This window comes from Neoarius graeffei, chromosome 5 (assembly GCF_027579695.1).
Source record: "Neoarius graeffei isolate fNeoGra1 chromosome 5, fNeoGra1.pri, whole genome shotgun sequence".
Lineage (NCBI taxonomy): Eukaryota > Metazoa > Chordata > Actinopteri > Siluriformes > Ariidae > Neoarius > Neoarius graeffei.
The window spans coordinates 18,799,436-18,816,314 of record NC_083573.1 but is presented as its reverse complement, the minus strand read 5'-3'; the positions used below and the strand labels follow the sequence as shown (position 1 = coordinate 18,816,314).

Genomic DNA, 16,879 nt, shown 5'->3' with positions numbered 1-16,879 from the left:
TCTGTACTGAAATGGAAGAAAGTCAGCATCTCCACATACTCTTGTGAGAGGCTTGCTGTAGCTCCACCCACCAGACAAACCAAATCCAAAAATAAATCAATTAACTATTTAAAACCTCAATTATAAAATAATGACTCAACAAACATACAACACACTTCCTATTCACCCAGACCCCTTTGCGCAGATAAAATACCCATATTTACCATTGATGTTAAAAACACACCTGTCAAAATTGACCATGCCACAAAAAAAAAAAAACACTCCTATTTCCCTGTAGTGGTACAGCCCACCGGTTTCCCACTGGAACCAGGAAATAGTGGAGGAATCGAATGACGGGAATGAAACTGGATACAGAGGGTTTTGTTTGTTTGTTTGTTTGTTTGTTTGTTTGTTTGTTTGTTTTTACAAAGTTTTAACCAGTAAATGAAAATATTTTAACAGCCACTGTGAATGTTTGCATTTCTTGATGGCAGATGAGAGGTGAACATGACAAAGCTTAAGGATGGAATATTTTGATTTGTACACAAACCGGTTGAAAAATACCGGTAGGTCTTTCCATGCCATTTGAAAACAACAAAGTTCGTTAACATGGAGTTACTTTATGGCGAATGGTGGTAAGACACAATGAACATTAAAACAGTACAGAAACAGTAGTAACAATGCATATGGAGAAACAACAGCCATTCATCTGGTAGTTGTTTTTGTCGATAAACGGTTTACTATACACTCCCGCACATCCCAGCTCTGTCTGTCACACACCACTGAAGAAATCTATGTTTAAACCATGTTTCTGTTTTGATTCTAGAATCCTGTACATATATCAAAATGCACATTGAAATGCGTTGTAAATAAATGTTTCCCCTCTGTCTGTCCAGTTTCACAATAAATGGAGATGTTATTCAGGCTGTCCCCCCAAGTCAACTTCTGACGAGATCAAATGAACCCATCTTGATATTAATCGATGTTCATACCATTGATCCATAGTGAATTCAATTTTATTTATATAGCACTGTTTTTCATTGTAGGTGTTGTATTTAAAACTGTATGGATGTGCCAGAAGCCAAACCATGCATGCAGGGCATTCTCAGTCAGAAGGGATTAATGATCCAAAAGTGGAGTCTGGTCAAGCAAGCAAGTTATTAAAACCAAGAAGTACACTCAAAAGAAATGGATATAGAAATCACTCAGTGGGATAGCAAACAAAGAAGGATTTTTTTTCCTATGAGTTGGAAACTTGTCCATCTGTTGAGTTCCCCAACATCTCACACTACCTGGTGCTGCAGACATCGTTCTACACAGACGAAAACCTGGAAGAGCATGGAGGAGTACAACTTTTTATATGTGGCTGGGTTAAAGATCTGGGGATCAGGACACTACAAGATAAATCCTCTATCATTTATACCCGGGTAAGGAGGCATTTTGGGGCTTTTTGTACATGTCTTTTGAGATGTTTGCTAGAACGCTACAAGTTTTAGTATCCGATGTAAACAAACCACAGCTGCTCGATTCTCAATCCTCACTGCTCTTTTCTTCCAGGTAAATCATTCACAAAGATCCACAGAAACTGCTTTAAAGACCTGGTTATTATGTTTATTATATGCGCATTAGTTTACTATATGGTGAACGTGATCAAACAGTAAACAAAAACACATCTGAGGACTTAAGCATTTCCTGAACTTCAAAACATCATGAAATAACAGAAAATGAAAAGAAAAGTGATTTTGTGAATCCAAACAAAAATCAGAGTAATTTACAAACTTTTCACAAAGTGATCACTGCAAACTCGAGCGTTCTTTGACTTGGCTCCCTTCTATTGCAACAAAAGGTTTAAGAGCCACCTTTCTTGTCGTCTTTTGGTAAAATCCTTTGCTCTTTCACCTTTTATCACTTCACGGGGAACCTGGAAGAAACTTTTTTTCAATTTCATGATTTGATTTGAACAGCCCACAACAAAGCAAGTGTAGGGCATTTTAATCACTAGCAACGATAGTAACACTTTGTGAACAATGAGCTTAGCTTACCACCACTTGTTGCATATCTAATGAGGCGAATGTGACGTAACATGCAACCTAGCAATTGTACCCTACTAAAAATTAGGTTCAACTTGGAGGGGGGGGAATTGCGGCCTACTAGATGGCGCTTCGCGGCCCACTGGTTAAGAAACATTGGTCTAGGCTATCCAGATCATTCCATCATTTAACCCTTTCACCACTGCGTAACCTTTTCCAGAAGGGTTTCCCTAATACAGTGAGACCGGAATGGGTGTGTAGATGGACGCAGAGCTGTATACCAGTTGTAACTAGGATTAAATTTTATGTAAATTCACAATAGTTTTTCTCGCCAACACTTTGCCGGACAGACGATCAAGTTGTGCTCTTTCATGTGGTATGTGAGCCACCTCGCTGTGATGAAGACTTCATGAGCAAAACCGAGATGGGGAAGGTGAATTTGGATGCATTTCATAAGTCAGGTTCGCAGGGTTAACTGTGTCCTATAGAGTCAGAGGTTTTGTCCACAACTGATAGACTACAGAAACTATTAGAGAAAATCATGAAGTTGAAAGTTGCATATACTGGACACAGCACAGGAAATACCATCTTGGCGGATTTACTATATGGAAGGTAGGAGAAGGCAAAGAGTCACAGGGCTGGATAATATTAAGGATTGGATGAAGATGGGAAAGATTCAGGATGTAGTAGATGTAATGTTGGGCAGAGAATCTTGGAGGGAAATCATCCCCCAACTGGAAATTCCAGATGCGACGTAATGACGATAGCCAAAATGTGCATTTGTGTAGCCAGAAACTTTTGAGCAACTTCTGAATATGAGCATTAGTTATTTCTGAATTCATTCAAGTTTTCGCTTGAAGTCTATTTTGTTGAAGATGATGCAAAATTGTTTGCAGCAGTTGCAGTCCTTAAAGCATATACACAGAAGCATGGCATCACTTTTTGTTTATAAATGCCTTGATACCTCAAGAATGGCACAGGAATAGTTTTAAGCATTAGCAATAAATCTAATATAGTAATTTTTACAATCAAAGTGATTCATATAGGTAGCGGTCTGAGTGAATGACCTTGACGTCTGTGATGTCACCACAGGAAGGCTATCAGTCTCATCGCCATTTCCACTATACTAAAACACAGAGCTGGCTGCAACTCCGATCCTCCATTTTGAGCTAATTTATCGCCATGCCATGTAGATGTGTTGCTGGTGGGTGCAGCAACATGACAGAAGGTGGATTTACATTGCATTCATGGCCCAAGAATGTTCAAACTGCAAAGATTTGGATGCATTTTGCGAGAAGTTCATGGGCACATTGGGCGCCTACGAAGTGGTCTCTGCTCTGCACATTTTACTGAAGACTCATACGAGACCTCTGATCTGTTGAGGATCGTTGGTTATAAGCCTGTATTGAAAGAGTGCAGTACCAACAATTGAAGGAAAAGAAAACTACAAGAAAAGGAAAGTTTTTTTTTTTTTTTAAAAAAGGAAAGTAAGTTCAGTTGCACCAGTTTTCCCGGAGCATGAGCCGAGGGTTGTTGGTAAAACCTGGGACGGGACGGGATGGGACATGACGTATTATCGCTTGGGCAGTGACCTCCCCGCGGTTGTTGCTTAAACCAGTGATGTCCCGTCCCTGGTTTTAGTAATTGCCTGAGCTGAGCAGTAATGGCGGAGTACTCAGCATGGAGAAAATGGCGAATGAGTGGACCAGCCGTCTGATTTCTCCTCTGGATATACTTGCCTCAGCAGCAATATCTCGCCCTTATATGGAAGAAGCAAATAAACGGCGAACTGAACAAGCAACTGAAAGTCAGATTGTTTCAAAATAATCTGCCACAAAATCGGCCTTCATGAAGCGAGAACACAGACTGGTGAGACGTGACTTGGAGCCCTGCACTCCCGCGGGGGACTCGCGGGACCCGCCGCAAAGCAGTGCGGCGCGGGACAAATTTTGAAAGCTCATTGCGGGCGCGGGTGGGAGCGGGAGTGCACATATGCGGGCGCGGACGGGAGCGGTGATAAACTGCAGTCCCGCTAACTAAAAACGTGTTTGAAATAAAATTTATAAATTATTAATTTATGTCTATCATATATAATTTGTGCTGGATATTTTATTTGGCATTAATAAAAACATTTTAAGATGCCTAAATTTGCAGAGAGAGTCAGATTGCCAGATTGAGTGAGGAATGGCATCTTAAATTTGCCATTGATCACCCTAACGGGCAATCCTTTGATCACTCTAATGACTCGTCGTTCACACCCAGCCTCCAGTGACCCACACTAACATGATGCTTCAATGACACCTTAGATGAGCTGGTCATCAGAATTCTGATTCTGATCCAGGAGAGGATAAATATCCCTCGTACGTTTCCGATTCCTTTCCTCTTCCGTGTTTGAGATCTCCGATCATGGCAGAAGAGCAGAGCTCCTTTACTGAAGCTCACAGTGCTTCAAAAGTAAGTGCTGCTTTAAAAAGGTACATTTACCGTTAAAAAGTCAAGAGTCCTGAAATCGGACATTTTAGTTAGAAATGCTTTACAAATGTAAACTGGGTTAGCCTAATGTTTTGTATGGCTGAACAATAAATATACCAAATTTCCACTTGGAATTACCTGCTCGCCTGTCTTTTTTTATTGTTTATTATTATTATTATTATTATTATAGACACTGACGAAGGCAACAGCCGAAACGTTTGTCTCTTTCTGCTGCTAAAAACAACTGAAAAGAAATGTAACTAAAAGAATAAGTTCAAGAGTGCGATCCATCTCTCCTTTCACACTAATTATTCATAGGAGACGCACCACGGGAGAGCGCATACTTAAATGATTAGCCTACTTAAATTATTATTATTAGGTCTACATGTTGCCATTTCAACATTCCGAATTCAGAAACAAGGTAAATAATAACGAACGTGAGCTGTAGATATTTATGCTCAAATCCACTCAAAGTAGGGGGCGGGGCACCATCACGCTGTGTCAAGACAAGAACTTTCCTGAGAAATAACGCGAACGTCTGCATCATGCGGGATTTGCGGGCGGGAGCGGGACTGAAAATCATAATTCTTTGCGGGCGGGAGCGGGACTGCACAATGCGGGTGCGGGCGGGAGCGGGACTGAAAAATCCGACCCGCGCAGACCTCTAACGTGACTCTCATTTGGATACAAAACAACAAAAACAACACTTGTTTACCTGCATTCAGCTTAATACATGTAACTTGTATTGTGTTTTTAAGCTACCGGTATAAGATTATTTAATTTGCTTCAGAATGTGATTGTCTCAGTTCATCTAATTTATTTAATTAGCCTTTTACGTTTTATCAGTGAAAATGCATGCATGTACATGTGTGTCGCATAAGTTATAACACCTATCCTGTTTTAATGAGACTCAACCCACAATCAGTGAAGTCAAATCAGTCTTAGTTGAACAAGTCAGTAACGGTATTTCTTACTTTCACCATAAATTTTTATTTTTATGACTTTGGTCTATAGCTGTCAAAGGCCTAGGCCTTAAAACCGATTCCTGCTGTGATGTCATGCACTCAGGGCTGGCTGGCTCAACGGGGCAGCTCGAATGCCAACTTTGCGGTCGATTTTAACTCTCAAAAAAATATATATATTTTTTATTCCCATTTATGCAGCATACAAGAGTCAAGGATGGAGATACTATCCACTCAGAAATGTACTTAAAAATAAAGGTTCTGCGTATCTCCTTTAAGCCATCTTTATGGGGTGTAAGTGATGCCATCCACAGTAATGTAATTGGTCTTTAGGCTGTCCCATCCATCCGTTATCTGTAACCGCTTATCCTGTACAGGGTCGCGGGCAAGCTGGAGCCTATCCCAGCTGACTATGGGCGAGAGGTGGGGTATGCCTTGGACAAACTGCCAGATCATCGCAGGGCTGACACATAGAGACAAACAACCATTCACACTCACATTCACACCTACGGTCAATTTAGACCCACCAGTTAACCTAACCTGCATGTCTTTGGACTGTGGGGGAAACTGGAGCACCCGGAGGAAACCCATGCAGACATGAACATGCAAACTCCACACAGAAAGACCCCCATTGGCCACTGGGCTCAAACCCAGAACCTTCTTCCTATGAGGCGACAGTGCTAACCACTATACCACCATGCTGCCCCTCTTTAAGGTGGGGGGGGTTATTAAGTTTCATCAATTTTATAACAAGAGATGCTGGTTAATGATGCATTATCTTGAATTTTTTAATAACGCATAAGAGTGAAATTGAGACCGCCAACACTTCATGACTATAAATTTTAGGGACCTAGCAACATGGCCTAAAATAGATAAGTCAAGATTATAACATTTGACTTGCGCTAAGTTACTATCTAGTGAATTTTTAAGAGTAACCCTGTAATTGTCAGGTGAGAGTCGTCTAGCATTTTATTTTGAGCAGTTTTATACGTTTTTACAACTGGGCTGTATATAGCAGGTGTTTGCCGACGAGATATTATTATTATTATTATTATTACTACCTAGGTTTCAGAAAAAGTTCTTACCCAGTTCCCTCACTAAAGATCTGAGACTAGTCAGAAATTTTGGCGTTGGAAACGTAGAGATATTTTCTTCTTTTTTTTTTTCAACCTTTGCATGGGAAACGAGCTCACTGTGGTACACACACATTTCTGGAGTACTCGCTCCAGAAGCCCCCTTTCCCTCTCACAGTCTTTGCAATATATATTTCCCATAGAAACACTTAGACTTTTCCTTACACTTTGCCTTGTAAGTATCATTTGTGGAAAATTATTAGATATTTTCTAAAATCAAGATCTTGGCGGTTATTAAACTAGCTCTCTGGCAACTCGGTCATTTGTACAGCACTGCCTCGATTAGTACTTGATGCAGTTCCAGTGAGTGCACTTCCCCATGACTGAGAAACATCTTTGTTAAATGTATGAGAGAGAGATGGCAGAGGTGGCTGGGTATGTGATCTATGAATATACTAATATTAACAACTGGTGAAATTAGGAAACTTTTTTTAACAGATACATTGAACACTGCTGATTGGGTGAGCTGGTTTAATAATTTGCTTGGATCCTTCCAGTTATGTTAGTCATCACACTGGTACTCATTTAAACATTAAATGGTTTGTTCATTCTGTCTCTCTTTTTTTTTTTTAAATAAACCATTTAATATCTCTCTCTCTCTCTCTCTCTCTCTCTCTCTCTCTCTGTAGTGTTTGCAGGGGATGTTGTCTTCGCTGCAGTGTGAACTTAACATTCAGCGATATCTGCTAAAAACTGAATCACTCCATCAACCCAGAGTCAGTAATTGCCCGGGCAGTGACTCACATGCACCCCAATTAACCTTTGTGTATGTGGACATGTGTGGGTGTGTGTATCCATCTCAACCCATGATGTAAAAGAAACCAATGCTTTGTGTGCCACGAGTGTGTGGATTGCCTGGTTCAGCATCCGAAAATCTGAGTTAATCACCAAAAACAGCATTGATTGATTAAATACGCAATTTTAATGAAATCTATATGACTCAGTAATCAGATTTCTTTTACTTTAGCCTCATGTTCTAGTAGTGAGATGATTGCCCCACTACTTCAAGTACCATCAGGTGAATAGTAGCGATGCACTGATGGATACCATGTCATTTCATTTTCTACAATGTATGTTTTTAATCTGATGAAAACAACTAACATCAGGTTACTGGTTACTTTCTAGTTGCTTTAATTGTAAATATTTATTTGGAAGTTTTTATGGTTGTAGAAGCAATCTCCTTTTTCCTCTGATTGGTTCTCTTGCACATGCATCATTTGTATTAAAATGAAAGATATCAAATGAATAATATACATAGAGGCTATTACACGGTTGTGCGAAGATATGAAGTTTATCTTCGAGTGATGAACATATTTTCAACATGAGAAGATAAACTTCATATCTTTGCACCATCGTGCAATGTTCTTTATATTATATGGACACATTCCTCCAAAAAAAAAAAACAAGTGACTCAAAAGAATTTAAATTTTGAACCGGTTTTGACAACGCATGTCTAGTCAGCAGGAAAACACTGGGAGTGACGTCATCAGAGTGAAAGATTAGGAAAAATGTCACTCAGATCCGCGATGTATTTCATATGAAAAATACAAGCTTTTCAACACAAGAAGATAAATTTCATATCTTCAAGCCAACATGCACTCATTACTCATTGCACGTCACTCTGGATAAGAGCATATGCTAAATGTTCTTTTTCTTATATAGACATATTCATAAACACAAAGTGCCCACATTTATCAAAACAATTAATCAATTTCCTCAAAGGTGACATATAGAGATTTATGTCACGGTTTTGAATCTGCATGTCCCAGATGTAGCTCGGTGTATTTCTCAGTAAAACAATCATGTTCATATAAGATAAGTGTAGAATAAACTGATTATTGGGCTAAAGCCTAGATTCAAAGATGTGTGTGTAGGTTAACATGGGGGTGCCCTTGAGCAAGGCACTTAACCCCCAACTGCTTCCTGAGTGTAATAGCATAGCTGCCTACTGCTCTGGGTATGTGTGTGTGCTCATTGCTCACTTGTGTGTGCATGCATGCATGTGTTCACTGCTTCAGATGGGTTAAATGCAGAGGACGAATTTCACTGTGCTTGAGTGTGCATGTGACAAAGGCTCAGTGTTGTAGTCACTAAACCTAGAGTCCAAGTTCAGTCTCGAGTCCCTAGTGTTCAAGTCCACGTCATGACAGAAAATTTTGAGTCGAGTCCGAGAACAAGACTTCAACCGTACCATTTGACGGTGGCTGTTGCTGCCTTTAGGTGAAACACTCTGCGCTACTGTGTTGGACTAACGTTACTGCTTCACTGCCCTATTTTAGTTAATAGGCTACAGATAAAAAGCCTGTTCATTGTGCAGCAAGCCCTGCTATCAACAGGGCAAATAACATGAGCAAGAGTTAACACTAGCTAGTTCATCGCTCAGCAAGCAAGCCCCACTATTAACAGAGCAATGAACATAGCGTGTCACTTCCTTCTCTGGGTGGAGTCTTGCCAAATGACTATTGAAGTTTGAGGTTGTCCCCGTTATCTCCCTGATGGTTCTTCTACATATGGAACACACAGCAGTGCATTTTTTCCCACTACATGAGAAGTCTGCATAAGCAAAGTGGACAATCCTAGGGGCTTCTCTCCAGGCATTTTGGTAGCATTAACGTTAGTTTGTTTCTCAACATGACGTATAAACAGGTGAATGTGCATTGTCTTGCATAAAATGAGTATAAAAATTAATGTAGATATAAATATCTTATGCCAAATTATTATAGCATGTTACAAAAAATAAAGAAACCTGAGTCCTCATCTCCAGTTTACAAGTCTGAATGCAGTTAATGCAGGAGTCCAAGTCTAGTCACAAGTCCTTAAAATTAGGGCACGAGTAGGACTTGAATCCGAGTCCTGGACTCAAGTACTACAAGCCTGCAAAGGCTGCGTCTTCTTTTTCTAGATGTCAGCTTTAATCAGCATTATTACAAATTAAGCATCCTGGCTCCATATAAGGTTAACATGGGGGTGGCCTTGGGCTGAAGTGCCCTTGAGCAAGGCACTTAGGTGCCTTGGGTTAGCAGTTGGGTTAGGTGCCTTGGGTTAGCCCCCAACTGCTTCCAACTGCTGTCACCCTTAAGGATGTTAAACTGCATCCAGGTGGAGTAAAGAGGCTGTGCGTGGGTTTAGTAAGTCCCAGCTAAAGTCTATAAAAAAAGCGCACAAAAGGCCGCTTGTTTTCACTCCATGACTGGCGATTTGGTCAGTGCCATAAAACCAAGCTGTTCCCTGGGTAATAGGGTTAGGGATTCCACCAATGGATTAATAGGCGGCTGTGGGACTGCAACGCAGCTGTATCTCTATTCAGCACAGGAATTCTGTAGCAGGTCACTGGTGGATAGAGAACTTGTGGCAGGTGGAAGTTTCTGTCAGGAACAATGGCTAGCATTTTATCGTGCAAGTAAGTTGAGTATTGCAGGTCAATAACGGAGTGGCGACCCTTCAACAATTTAGCCTCTAGTTTCTCATGATGGATACGACAGTTATTCAAACGTTGAGGGAGAGATCTGTGCGAATGGACAGAGAGGCAGGAGATGATCAGAATGGGTGGACAACATCAGAAGTTGGAGAAGTGGGATGGAGAATGCTAGGAAATTGGCTGTCAAGGAAACTGCCTACAGCTCTCTTTAGGCATAAGGCATGTTGAACTGAACTGACTGAATACAAATTAAGATTTTGTACGGCGTTTACAGGCCATGCGATTAATCTTGTAAATGCTGAAATATAATAAAAGATGAATTGATTGGTTAGTTGAAATAATGACAACTGTTGTTGGTTGTGTGCTCAGAACTTTTGCCTTTTGCTCTGTTTGGATGTTGCACTGACTGATAACTGAGGCCAAGTTTACATTAGACCGTATCGGTCTCGTTTTCTTCGCGGATGCACTGTCCGTTTACATTAAAACACCTGGAAACACCGGGAAACGGGAATCTGCCAGGGTCCACGTATTCAATCCAGATCATGTCTGGTCCGGTGCTGTGTAAACATTGAGAATACGCGGATACACTGTGCTGAGCTCTAGCTAGCATCGTCATTGGACAACGTCACTGTGACATCCACCTTCCTGATTCCCTGGCGTTGGTCATGTGACGCGACTGCTGAAAAACGGCACGGACTTCCACCTTGTATCACCTTTCATTAAAGAGTATAAAAGTATGAAAATACTGCAAATACTGATGCAAATACTGCCCATTGTGTAGTTATGATTGTCTTTAGGCTTGCCATCCTTCCACTTGCAAGTGGTAAGTGACGCGCATGCCCGATATGCACTAGGATCACACACACAGCGGCTCAGTCCCGAATCACTGCTCGTGCACTTCACTCGCGCGCTCTGTGAGCTGCGCAGGGCCAGAGTGCGCACCCTCCAGAGGGCACTCGCTGTTCAGGGCGGAGTGATTTGGAGCGCAGGATACCTGCGGAGCCGAGCGTATCCGTGTATTGGCGTTGCTGTGTGCACGCGAATCGTGTATTGGCATTGCTGTGTGCACGCTAATCGTTTTAAAAACGTTAATCTGATGATCCGCTGATACGGTCTAATGTAAACGCCACCTGAGGAATGGTTGTGTTTTGCCTCTGTTGATGACTGATGTAAATGGTCTCATATATATTACAGTGGTGCTTGAAAGTTTGTGAACCCTTTAGAATTTTCTACATTTCTGCATAAATATGACCTAAAACAACATCAGATTTTCACACAAGTGACCAAGTATTATACTATATTATACTTGGTCATTTGTTTATTGAGGAAAATGATCCAATATTACAAATCTGTGAGTGGCAAAAGTATGTGAACCCTTTGCTTTCAGTATTTGGTGTGATCCCCTTGTGCAGCAATAACTGCAACTAAACATTTCTGGTAACTGTTGATCAGTCCTGCACACCGGCTTGGAGGAATTTTAGCCCATTCCTCCGTACAGAACAGCTTCAACTCTGGGATGTTGGTGGGTTTCCTCACATGAACTTCTCACTTCAGGTCCTTCCACAACATTTCGATTGGATTAAAGTGCATATCCTGGACCAATTTCGTGTTTTGTTTTGTTTTTTAAATATATGAAAGTATGTCCCTTTATACACTCATCCAGAAGGGTAATTTTGCACAAGGCCATCTGTCTACAGCAGAAAAAAAATAAATAAATAACGAAACGCGTCTGGAAAAATCCCAAGGAAGTCTGGAGCCAGATTCGTGACGTCACGTGCGGATCTGCCAGCAGGCTGAGAGAGCTTGCATGGATTCAGTGCACAGTCTGTGTAGACCAAGTTTAGCAGCTAGCGATTTTGCATTGAAATATGGAATTGTTGCCTGAGCTTCTAAACCCATGGATTTATATATCAATGCTCATCTATCTATTGTTACATCATATTTTTTCTAATTACTATTATGTATATTCATTTAGAAGAGTACTAGCTACTGTAGGAGAACGATTTCATAAGCTACACACATGGAATTGGCTAAGCAGGGTTGTATATACATTTAATGTGTTTGACAGGTCCCAAGATCTCAAGCCCTGACACGCATATCCTTTGATAAATGTGAAGTAAAATGTAAAGAAAATATGACCTTGGCCGCTGTGTGAGACGGCTGCCTCTCCAGTAGCTCTGTAGTTTTTAGCTCTTTAAACCTCTTTTTTCCACCTTTTTACTTTTCTGCTCTTCTTACGAAGACATAATTTGTTTTTCTTCATATCCCATGGATATTTTTAACTTTAACACGCAACCAGGAGCCAGTTTTCTCGCTTATTCGAGAGAGGAGCTGCTGGCCCTGAAAACAATGGGACGAGCTGGGATACAACACCCCATCCCAGCGGACCTGAGGAAGAAACCCAGGGGCTGCAAAGCCGGGGCTAAGCTAAAGGCTAGGTTAGCGGACAACCGGCGGTGCTACAAACCATCCATTCCCTCCGTTATCATGGGGAATGTGAACTCGTTGCTGAATAAGGTCGACGAGCTATCCACACTGAACAACCAGCGAATTTACCGGGAGAGCAGCTTATTTATTTTTACGGAGACATGGCTAACACACCTTGTACCGGATGCTAACGTGGACCTGCGGGGATTCACTGCTGTGAGAGCCGACAGAGACATTAAAGCATGCGGGAAAGGCAAAGGTGGGGGACTCATCATTTACGTGAACAACTGCTGGTGTAACCCGGGACATTTCTCCGTAAAGACAGTCTCATGTTGCCCAGACTTGGAGCTGCTAGCATCAACATCTGTGTTTACATCCCTCCAAGGGCAGCCGCTGCATGTGAGGGGATTCACTCTGTCACAGCAAGGCTGCAGACACAGCACCCTGAGGCATTTATGATCATTTCTGGGGACTTTAACCATGCAACTTTGGACTCTACTTTGGCTGCTTTTTACCAGGCTGTGGACTGTATCATTTTTAATTTCCCTGAGGGAACCCTCCCAAAGGGATCAGTAAAATTCTATCTAATCTAAGTGTATTATCGCCCAGCGCTTTCATGTTTACTTTTGTGTGTGCAAATAAATAACATTATCCGTGTACCACACAAACACAGGAACACCTAATTAAGAGTATAGTCTCTCTTATTTCTTACCCTGGCAACAGTCAACTTGTGAATTGCTGATTTTCTTGGTCTTTTTCTCGGCTCTGCTTTGGTCCTCGGCTTCCGGGTGCCTCGCACGAAGCACTCTCATTTCTCTCTCATTGTCTGGTCTTTTGGAAAACGATGAGTACTAATCCCATCATGATTGGTGTTGCTACACCCTCCTATGATGCATCTGTTAATCATTTTAATAATTACGTGATAACGTGGAAGAAATTTGCAGAGAACCACCAGGTCGTTTTCTCATAAACAAACCAGCGCTGACGTAGGATTCAGAAGGAGGCGTCCCACACGTGACGTCACGAAAATCAATGTTTGCCGGGAAATCCAAATGCCAAGTTTTTTCAGAGGCAGACGAATTCGCCTCAAATGGCTTGATTTCAACTGAATTTTTCTGGTATTGCGCAAGGTAAAAAAGAATTGCACAAAATGTGACAGATATTTGACCAAAGTTTAATATAAAATAGGAGAATTACATTGATCTTGCTCCTGAATTTACCCATGATATGCACTTTAAAGGGGAACAGAGGGCAATATATAGAGTAAATATAACAATAAAACACACATTAACGAACCTTATTCAAGACTTACAAAAGTTTTTTGTTCTAAGGTTGGAAAGTTATAGTGTTTTGAAAGTAGCTCGAGCAAACTATTTCCGCAGTTTGAACAGCCCGCCATGATATTAATTTTATCCAATCAGAATGCACGTTCATTTTCTCTGCGTAACACTCATGACGTATGTATGTGCCCAGTTGTGTTGGCTCATTGAGGTTGGGAATAGCACATGTGAAATACCTGTTTCTGCCTCTTGCAACGATTTCGCAAGTCCATGGGTGGTGCCTATCTCATTGCAGCAAATAAATTCTGCTGGACTCGTGAGCAACTCCACGTTACATTTTCCGCACGAGCACCACGCCGTGTCACCTGCACGCAGACGCTCTGCCCCACGCTCGCCACGCCCATGGTCAGCATCAGTCTCATCCTCGCCGTCATCCGAGCTTTCTTCTCTTATTTCATCACCGGAGTCGAGAGTACCTCTCCTAGCTATTTTAAGTTCGTTTCTTAAGGCAAGGATTTTTTAAGATGTTACCTTGTTGACAGTTTCGGCGAGAATCTTCCGCCTTCTTCAAAACAGTCACCAGATGTGTCCTGGGGGAGCGACCTGACAGCAGGAGGCGTGAACTACCTGTCAAATTGGGCGGGACGTTCACGCCTCCGTAGCGTAACATCAGCTGATAAGGCACGTCACCACTCGACATCTGGTGACTGTTTTGAAGAAGGCGGAAGATTCTCGCCGAAACTGTCAACAAGGTAACATCTTAAAAAATCCTTGTCTTAAGAAACGAACTTAAAATAGCTTTAATAGTTAGACATAATGAACTTCCACTACATAGTACCTCTCCTAGGTTCAAACTGGTACCCTTCTAAGCCATAGCCTGCTTGCAGTATGTCTTGCGGGATCTCTTCGTATGATTCGACAGAGCTGTCGCTTTCACTTGATGCGCCCGACACCATGATTACACGCTTATCTCCTCTATTTTGGAGAGTTCCACTAGTGCAGTGGGTAGCGCTGACGTCACGGTCTTTTAAAAATGGCGACTCTTGTGCGGTTTAGCGTATAAAGTATTATATTTACAATTACCAAGATATTTTGTTGTTTTCTAGTATATAAATTTGATAGAATACTTAAGAATACGTTACTTTGTCACATCAGCAACTGTATATATTATATTCGGTACCCCTTTAAGGTCAGGACTTTGACTTGGCCATTCCAAAACATTCACTTTATTCTTCTTTAACCATTCTTTGGTAGAACGACTTGTGTGCTTAGGGTCGTTGTCTTGCTGCATGACCCACCTTCTCTTGAGATTCAGTTCATGGACAGATGTCCTGACAGTTTCCTTTAGAATTCGCTGGTATAATTCAGAATTCATTGTTCCATCAATGATGGCAAGCTGTCCTGGCCCAGATGCAGCAAAACAGGTCCAACCCTTGATACTACCGCCACCATGTTTCACAGATGGGATAAGGTTCTTATGCTGGAATGCAGCGTTTTCCTTTTTCCAAACATAACGCTTCTCATTTAAACCAAAAAGTTCTATTTTGGTCTCATCCAGCCACAAAACATTTTCCAATAGCTTTCTGGCTTGTTCATGTGATCTTTAGCAAACTGCAGATGAGCAACAATGTTCTTTTTGGAGAGCAGTGGCTTTCTCCTTGCAACCCTGCCATGCACACTATTGTTGTTCAGTGTTCTCCTGATGGTGGACTCATGAACATTAACATTAGCCAATGTGAGAGAGGCCTTCAGTTGCTTAGAATTTACTCTGGGGTCCTTTGTGACCTCGCCGACTATTACATGCCTTGCTCTTGGAGTGATCTTTGTTGGTCGACCACTCCTGGGGTTCTCCTATTTTTATAATTCTCCTATTTTATATTACAATGAATTTCCTCCATTTGTACACAATCTATCTGACTGTGGATTAGTGGAGTCCAAACTCTTTAGAGATGGTTTTGTAACCTTTTCCAGCCTGATGAGCATCAACAACGCTTTTTCTGAGGTCCTCAGAAATCTCCTTTGTTCATGCCATGATACACTTCCACAAACATGGGTTGCGAAGATCAGACTTTGATAGATCCCTGTTCTTTAAATTAAACAGGGTGCCCACTCACACCTGATTGTCATCCCATTGATTGAAAACACCTGACTCTAATTTCACCTTCAAATTAACTGCTAATCCTAGAGGTTCACATACTTTTGCCACTCACAGATATGTAATATTGGCTCGTTTTCCTCAATAAATAAATGACCAAGTATAATATTTTTATCTCATTTGTTTTTACTGGGCTCTCTTTTTCTACTTGTAGGACTTGTGTGAAAATCTGGTGGTGTTTGTTGTAGGTCATATTTATGCAGAAATGTAGAAAATTCTAAAGGGATCACAAACTTTCAAGCACCACTGTGTACACACACACTCTCTCTCTCGTGGGCCGAAGTTTACATATAGTGACATGAATGTCATCTTGGATATGAATGTCATGACAATATTTAGGCTTTCAGTAATTTATTTGAACTGTTCTTTTTCTGTGGCAAAATGTACAGCATACATCTTTAATTTAAAAAAAAGCACTAGAATTTGGTGCACAAGTTTTAATTTTCTTTGGGTTTTCTGAAATCAACACAGGGTCAAAATTATACATACAGGGTAAAAAATGTACATACAACACACCTAATATTTGGGTAAAATGTCTCTTCACAAGATTCACCTTGACCAAACATTTTTGTTTCCCATGAACAAGCTTCTGGCAGAATTCTGGTTGGATATTTCACGACACTTCAGGGTAGAATTGGTAGAGTTCAGTTAATTTTTTTTTTACCCCTTGGCATGGACTCTATTTATAAGCACGGTCCATATATTTTCAATAGGGTTGAAGTCAGGACTTGTTTTAAGCTTAATGTTAGCCTGCTTTATCCTCCACAATCAGCTCTGATGCCTGTTTGGGTTCATTGTCCTGTTGTGACTCCCAGTCATGTTCAAGTTTCCAATGGTTTGAGGTTATGCTGAAGAATTCTGAGGTAGTCCTCCTTCATTATTCCATCCACTTTGTGCAACGAACCAGTTCCACTGGCAGTAAAACAGCCCCAGAGAATGATGCTGCGACCACTACTACCAGCTGGTACAGTGTTCCTCTGTACATCGTAGTAAAACAACTCAATTGTTGTCTCACATAACCAT

General features: G+C 41.2%; 1 protein-coding gene across 14 annotated transcripts in view; it reads left to right on the top strand.

The window, feature by feature from the left end:
* si:ch211-285f17.1 (sickle tail protein homolog) overlaps positions 1-16,879 on the top strand; it is a 422,785-nt gene that overhangs the window by 254,256 nt on the left and 151,650 nt on the right. For 11 of the 14 annotated variants that reach the window (XM_060921371.1, XM_060921379.1, XM_060921384.1 and 8 more), the window contains one exon: positions 7,206-7,292. The exons of the other annotated variants lie outside the window; for them this stretch is intronic. In XM_060921371.1, the coding sequence (XP_060777354.1) occupies positions 7,206-7,292 (87 nt within the window). The remainder of the gene's footprint in view (positions 1-7,205; positions 7,293-16,879) is intronic. 14 annotated transcript variants of the gene reach the window in all.